At 41.7% G+C, this 8,408-nt stretch overlaps 1 protein-coding gene across 1 annotated transcript; it reads right to left on the bottom strand.

Annotated features, from left to right (window-relative positions):
- Positions 1 to 5,836: 5,836 nt before the first annotated feature.
- On the bottom strand, positions 5,837 to 7,560 carry LOC133914511 (LOB domain-containing protein CRL1-like). The gene is made up of 2 exons (XM_062357610.1): positions 7,183 to 7,560; positions 5,837 to 7,098 (listed from the first exon to the last, which is right to left on the bottom strand). The coding sequence occupies exons 1-2, from the start codon at positions 7,459 to 7,461 to the stop codon at positions 6,706 to 6,708; spliced, it is 672 nt and encodes a 223-aa protein (XP_062213594.1). The 5' UTR covers positions 7,462 to 7,560; the 3' UTR covers positions 5,837 to 6,705.
- Positions 7,561 to 8,408: the final 848 nt, after the last annotated feature.

Below are 8,408 nucleotides of genomic sequence, written 5' to 3'. Positions count from 1 at the left end.
GGGCGAAGAACAGACGGGGGAAATGAAAGGCAGAATTATATATTGGAGTTGTCTAGTGTCAACTGATAAGGATGCCAAGAGAGCGCGCCAGCTTCTTTGATAGGCTTAGAGAAGAGAGGAGTGCAAGGATTGGCCTGCCACTGCACTCGATCATGTCTGAAGACGATTTTTTTTATATTTTTTTACCAAATTTGCAAAATTATACAGCCATTTCAGAATATTATAATAATAGACTACCTGTTACCTGTTCATCGTGTAAAAGTAAGATCTTGCCCGCTCGTCGGTTAGACAATATTAAATGTGTTTCACGGAGGTACCTTCCTCACTGAAACATTGGGGAGGGGGTGGGGTGGGGTGGCCACTCAAAAGATGTCGCATATTGTTCAGACAAGACCTTTTAGTATAAAATACGGTGCGCCGCTCCAGCCGACGTCAGCACCCTCATTTGCATTCAGCCGAGCCGAGAGTGAGGGAGGAGAGGAGGAGAAATTAGAGGCAAAGTCTTGTTGGAGGAAAATCGACATTTTTTTTATCCTTTTTTAACAAATTCGATAGGATAGCCACTAGTGCTAGTTTTTGATATATGTTAGATGTTAGATTTAGGATTTTTTTATAAACCCGGTAGGATAAACACTAGATATAGGTTAGAATGTAGATATAGGGTTAGACATAGTTTATCAATTAGATCTTGTTTGTACGTATATTTAGTAATTAGATGTAGTATTTAGACATATGTTATGTATTAGATGTAGAATTTAGACATAGTGTAGGTATAACCGAGGTAGTAGATGTAGGATTTAGAGGTGTTTGATGTAGCAATCTGGGGATATTTTGTTGCAATGTAGATGAATTGTTGAGTCATATTTATAATAAATGTTGTATTATTGTAGATGTAATTATACGTATTTTTGTATGTTCTATTAGAATAATATTAGGGATTTTTATCGATAGTTAGTAGATATGTCAGATAAGTGGAAATTTAGTATTTTTATGGAGATAGTGAAATACTTTATGGTTCGAAAGGGGTAGTAGTGTCCGTATTTGAGTCAATGGACAAGGGTACCTCTAGACCTATGTAGAAGAGTGTCGGACACTTGTACGCCTGGTTGATGTGGGGTTTCAAAATAAACCCCGAGGTTCAAGAGATGACCATTAGCATTATGGGTGAAGCATCTCGGATCATCTTTGGTGTTTAAAACTTTATTTTTACCAGTCCCTAGATAAATTGCTAGTAGTACAAGTCTTACTATAGGTGACATCACAATCATACAACAAAGGATGTAGTGAAATAACTCCACCAATTTAATAGTACATAAAGGATTATGCTAAGACCTACGAGAAACATAGTCTACGACACCAGAGAGCACAACAGGGCCAGTATGGTGAACACACCACTCCACAGGCAACTCGGGTGTGGATGCAATCGTGACTTATTCGTCAACCTCATCGTCGGCATCGATGAAATCCGAATCTTCCTTTGAAATCATAAGTAAGGATGAGTACAAACGTACTCAGCAAGTCCCAACCCTTGTCCTACACAAAGGGTATAGATACATGTACTGTATTGACAAGGGTAAGGCAATAAGTTTAACTTTGCGGTAAAGCCAAGTCTACATATGCAAGGATTTATTCTTATAAGGTGGGTTTTGTGAAACATCATATCAACAATATTAAAGGGGGGGGGGGGTTCGGCCGTGGTGGAAGGTCACCAGGACCCATGTTCTAATGTTGCCAGACATTCTGTCCATAAAAATCAACGGCACATTGCTAGACCTATTTCCCAAAATGGGCATGCCCTACCCACTCACATTCCAAGGAAATGCACACAACTCATGCTAGTTGTTGTGACCGAACCATAGTTCGTCTGTGATCGTAGACACGGCTATTCAAATAGTTTTAACTCTGCATAGTGGTACACTTTACTCACAAGTTGAGCTTTGCAGCAAACTACCGTCGTGGCATTGTGACTCAGCAAAGCCATTAAGTCCAAATAATATTCTAATTAATCATCAGAAGGATCATGATTTATAATCACAACCTCAATGATTAACCAGAATACCATCCCGATAGTCCCGACACGTGTTTTATGCCCAAGATCTGAGCACATACCTTTCCAACATGTACATCACAACATAGCTTAAGAAAGAGCGAGTAATTAAAGTTACATTACAAGTTCTTAAGCATACAACCATTTACAACCGTTTACACAAAGAGAAACTACGCAGCGGAAGATTAAAATCTTAACAACAACACAAGGAGAGTGGAGTCATATGCCCTTAGGCTCCACCCCAAAAGCTACGCCTCACCAGAGTAGGATGCACTACTCTTGCCCACCACCTACATCGGCGGGCACAAAGTAGCCAAACACCGCATCACCCTCACTAGCAGAACCTGAAAGCGTAAGCATGAGTACGAATGTACTCACAAGAATTAAACTGTATAGAGCACATATACATAGCTCGACTCCAAGGATTATGCATTGAGCTGTTAACAAGAGTAGGTCACAAGGTTAAGTAAAACATATGCGGTAAGCAACTTAGACACATATGTGTCAGCATCTATACTTAACTAAAAAACAACTACTTTTCTACCTTGTAAACCACAACTTGAACATGTATATATAGGAACCATAGTATCTCATCAACAATCTACCAACCAATTCCATCATACCATAACCTTATACCACATTCGTAAACTCTACAACCGATACAAATGAAATAATAGCATGCTTATGACTGAGAGCGCGGCATTTCAAAATATTTTTATACCCTACAGGTGGGTACAACTTTACCCACACGACTCAAGTACCATTCGGCTTGTGCTACTCGCGAAAGTACACACAAGGGGTACTCGTGTCAACCTTTCTCATACCCGAAACCACCCACTTGCAATGCCCCTATGATACCGGGGTTACCGCGAGCATGTCCCGGACACCTTCGGCTCCCCGCCGCCTTGCTTCTCCTTTTCTTTTTCTCTTACGCGTCATAGAGCCGTAAGGCAAGTGTTGGCACGGTATATGATAATCGGCTTATCTTACCATTAGATCAGCATGTGGTGAGTATGGAAAGTGCTAGAGTCAATTGCACCGATGGACAGTCTTAAACAATACAAGCGGTCTATGACATCCGAGCTCCTCTCCCGAACTATCCAGAAGACTCCTCCTGGGCAGAAGATACCCCTAATGCCACCCACATCTCGCCTCAATCTCACATATTAACCATCCATCTCAACTTCATCTTTGTATCTATGAACAGTGATTAAGCCTTAGGCTCGCGAACAACGGCAGCACCGTCGCTCGACTTCTAGCGAGGACCTAAGCATTGCTAAGTATTTCGAATAATCCTTGAAGCTAGACACCAACTATATCATCAAGGTTACAAGGATAAAGATTCATTAATAAGTCAAGGTAGAGACTATAGTATTGGGCCACATGCTGGCCAATTAGGTATGGTTCAGTTGGACAACTTTAATTAGGTCAATCCATTAGATCCATCAGGGCATATAGATCCATTAGGCACATTCCCTTTGGTTGTGGCATGGATCACGGTGGATCCACTTGAGACCCACCCTACTTTTACTGATGATTAAGATTATGTTTAGCAGAGCTTTAGCTTCAAAAATTTTTAGAGTCAGTCATCCATAACTTAAAAAATCTTAGGCTAAAGCTGTAGGTAGTTAGAGGGTCTTTGTTGAAACATCTTATTTTTATTTTAAATTAAAAATAAATATTTAAATTATTTTATTTTATTCTATAAATAATAAATCCTATATAGATCTCAGAGCCGTACAAACTGGTCTAACTCATGCAAGTAGACTCGAACATGATTTGCTAGCGCATCGGATTGCAGTGGACTGGGCATGACATGACCTAGCCTGGCCCTAGCTTGTGCATGCATGGTCGGACCGCTTGATCTGCTTATGGGCCTGTCAGGCTTCAATCATGTCATGTTTAAAGGCATGTTTAGAACTCACGCATTTATCTTACAGGATTCATGGAAAGAAGTTCTTTTATCTAAAGACAATTCGTAACAAACATTTGAACCGAAAAGTTTGAAATCAAAATCCGGTGCTTAAACCCTTTTTGCTACTTTGTACCTTGCCGTGTCCTCGAACTTCAGGATACGTTAGGGTTAGTGCTGATTATCAGGCAGGTTACTCACTACTCATAGCTTAACAGACATCAGGCTCAACTTGCAGCAATGCAGCATGCACCAAAATCCCTTCCAATGCTAAAACTAACGGGCCGAAATATTGGCCCGTCCATTTGTAACACCATAGCCAATCTATGTGAGAGGGAAGACGAATATATATCTGGGACGTTTTCCTTTCATTTTCACATCGCGCTTCCAACATTTGTTCACAAGATGATTTCTCGAGAAAATAAACATTTGTTCACAAGAAACTGACCCTGATTGGAACTCTTGTATATATGTTACATTAGACCACATAGAGTGTAAAGATTCTAGTACAACACTGCAGTGTTTCCATTCCCTTTTCTGAAGATATGCTCATCCCCTTCAGTTGCGGAAAACACAAATTGCTAGAAAACTGACTATAGATATATCAAGTTTGAATTCAGGCCTCACAAGATGTGATTGTCAGGCATTTATAGATATTCAAAATGCTTATGAATCATTAACTAGGTAGAGGATTGGTTTCAAGGAATTAATTTTCCTAGACATGGTCAGATATAATTAATGCTATTCACTATACCATATAAAATATATTGAGAAGAGGGAAGCATATGGGAAAAGTTATGTGTTGCTCTTCACTGTAAAGACAACAATGATTGATGCTTTCATCTCACAGGTATGATATAGTATTAAGTTCCTTTGATGTCTGTGTTGTTAATTAGAATGCAAAGTGCCATCTTTTATATTTTTTACCCATCTTTTATATTATTTTTTACTTTTGATGTCGATAGTTGCGTTAATTCAGTATGTAGATTCTGTGTCAATTTACAAAATACACACTTTGTGGAGTGTATAGCTTTAGTATTTCTGGAAATAGCTCTTATCACTTTAGTTGGCATGTTTCTTATTTTAAATCAAACTAAACCACCAAAAGGAAAATACACTTTATGGTCATTCTGGCTTCAATCAAAGTCAGTACTCTAGTAGTGGTCTTAATACGTATATAATACACTCATCCATCACAAAGTAAAATGATTTATTTTTCTTTTTCAGCGAATAATGACTAGAGCACATATTATGCTAACTGCTGGCATGATATACAAAAGCTAAAAGCACTAGCATTGAAGTTTCCACAAGTAATCATGGAATTTCAAATCATATAGTTGAAATGCTCCAATAATCCATGCAAAAATAGATTGGTTATGCATCATGCATGTATTGTTTTTCTTCCATGATAACAACTGCAGGCGCAAAATCTAGTTGGTATATTCTTCCTCAGGTATGATGATACAGGAGTTCATCAGGACTGTTTCTGTACTATTTCAGGAGGGTCACATATGATTTACACTGTCGACATTCGACACAAGGGACATGTATGATTACGCTACTACGTTTTTGTGGAAAATCTCAGTTTTTCACAGGCAAATAATCTTGGATGAGTACGAAGTCTATTAACTAACTGACTGTTATCTACATAGTGCAAGTAATTACACTTTATTTAGGGCAGTTCACGCTTAGTTATACTGATCTCACAATCCTTAGCCTCATTATATCGTTGTATCTATGCAGCAATATCATTTGACCTGCTGCAACACATGTTGAGCCCCATGATCCCATGTATCTTCCTTAATTATGAGTTGCTTGTCGTCCCATCCTGCTGCAACATGTCCTGATCCCTTTTTTTAAGGAAAAAATTTCATGGCCTTACAGTTATGTTCATTGTTACCCTTAGAAGGATCAAATGGCAGTGTATGAATGTAAATAATTAAGGTGAATCACGTAGCTATCTAACTCGAATATGCCTCTACATGCATGTTGGAAACTTCTAACAAGATATGTGTACAAGGAAAACCTCGAAAAAAGTTTCTATCAGATATAGTCCTGGAAAAGGCTTACTTATTAGACAGTACTTATACTAATTATACCCTTTTCAAGGATGAAGCTGGTCATGATTTAGCATTCTACAAGTATATCAATTGCATGTTTACAATTAGGTTACTTGAATTAATTAAGTAGGGATAATAAATCCACAGATAGGATTCTCTTTAAGACAAAAGGCTCTATCCTCTAGCCATATAGAAGATGTGTCCCATCAGCAAGAGTTTCAGTAAAAGGAGTCAACCAAAATAGTAGGCTGATTGGATTTTCCATGTGTGTGGCAATGAATCCATCAGCTGTCTCCCAATGTTGCCTTCTATATTCCTTGCAGTACATTTTCCGGCATGACAAATCTAACCTTATCTATAGACTGCCTCAGTTAGAAAGAGAACTGGAGAAGAAATAAGCACAACTCCAAACCAACAGAAATAGAAGAATACTCATACCAAGGATAATTTTTTGTCTAATTAAGTAGGTTTCTACTTTCTACACTGATCGGTAGATCTATATATCAATGAACTCCCACATGCATGATGCTTCTGAATTATTTCTAGCAAGAGATTCATCGACCGATGGATCGACACTTTGAAAATCGCACATATATTACCCAAGCTCATGTCCAAAACATGATCAGAATTGAGGACATATATATATTCTCTTGTGATATATCTTCTGCACTAGTAATTTCCAGTTCTTACGAGCGATGATTCAGGTAAGCGTAAGCCACGCTCTGCAGGTCCTCGCAGTCTTGGTACCCTGATGACGACCTCCACCCGCTCTCCTCCGCCCCAAACGACGAGCCGTCGTCGGCCACGCCCACCTGCTCGAACGCGTCGTACAGCGACTGCTGCATGTTGTCCGACCCCAGCATGGCGGTCAAGGACTCGTGGCCGACATTGCTGTACGCGCACAGCTGCGCGGCCGGCGCCCCCACGGGACCCCCTCCTCCATTGCTGTTGCACCAGGGGTAGCCGTACCCGAGCTGCTCTGCCGCGCTGCCCATGTAGCCCTCGGCGTCCTCGTGCACGCCTTGCCCCTGCGCCGCCTGCGCCTTGAGCGACGCCAGCTGCGCCTGCAGGGTCATCACCTGATCGATGCACGACACAGATCAGCTAACCATGGAGGCAAGAGATGGCGGGCATGTGATGCATGGATGAAGCAGCCAGCGCACCTGCTGCTGGAGCGCGAAGATGTGGGCGACGCAGCCGTAGATGGGGTCGCGGAGTCGCGCCTGCGCCTCGTAGGAGATGGTGCCGGCGGCCTCGGGGCGGTCGGCGAGCGGCAGGTGCGCGAGGAGCTTGGACACGTTGCTGGCGCCGAACACCTTGTGGATCGCCGCGAAGTGCGCCGCGCCCTGCTCGTGGCAGAAGTAGGGCGCGAACACGCACCCGCGCGCGCACTTGCGCCGCAGGAACTTGCACGCCCCGCACGGCGACCCGAACCCCGTCATCCCGGCCGCCAGCACGTACTGCGATCACTGGTCACTCGGCGAGATCGAGTCGAGCACGGCGGTTTCTGCGCGCGCGTTTCTTGCCTGTCACACGGCGAAGCTCGGTGAAGACTTGAGGGAGTGCAACACGCACGGCATTGCCTTATATGGAGAGGAACGGCAGGAGATGGGGTTAGGACCTGGGGATTAAACAAATCCGGCGTGTCTCCCCAATGGGCAACCGGCTCCATTATTTTGAGTTTCCAATCGCGCTCGCCTCCTGCCGCTAAATTTTGTGCCCATTACTCGGTAACTCTGCACGGGGCAGGCATCTCTAATGATTAGAGGAGGGATAGAGCAAACGCTAGTCTTCGAAGAAGAGAGATGAAGAGTTAATACTTCTAAGTTATTTTAGCAATAAAGAGATAGTACTTATAAATTAGCTTATATCTCTCCTCAATGAGATATAAAAAATGTGAACGACGAAATCCGTATAAATTTAAGAAATAAACTCTCTCAACTAAGAGGTAGTATCTATTTATGATCATTGAAGATGATATAACCCTACTAGGCTACCAAGAGTACTTGTGCAAATAACAATGGGGCTGGGAGACGCAATCATTGATGATCTTTTGCTTAAGGGTTTTTGGTTTGGTCTAATACTTTACTTTAGTTTTTCTGTGCCTGCTCATGCAGCGATTTCTTTTGTGTGCAGTTGGGCTTGGCTGCTGCGAGACTAGCGAGCACACTTCATTTGATAATTTTGGGATATATGGTTTTTTAATTTTGGTGTATGCTGTAGTACATACATTCATACATCATCTGGCCACGGATGGCTCCGGACGTGGAGTTGTCGCTGCTCTCTCACCCATTTGATTTTTCTTTTCTTTTCTTTTATTTTTAAGAGACCGAGGAAAAGCAAATAATGAGTGATGGGAAAGAACTAGTTCCGGTGCCACGTCTCTGTT

The sequence above is a fragment of the Phragmites australis genome, chromosome 4, assembly GCF_958298935.1.
Source record: "Phragmites australis chromosome 4, lpPhrAust1.1, whole genome shotgun sequence".
NCBI classification, from domain to species: domain Eukaryota; kingdom Viridiplantae; phylum Streptophyta; class Magnoliopsida; order Poales; family Poaceae; genus Phragmites; species Phragmites australis.
This window is presented reverse-complemented; position numbering and strand designations above follow the sequence as displayed.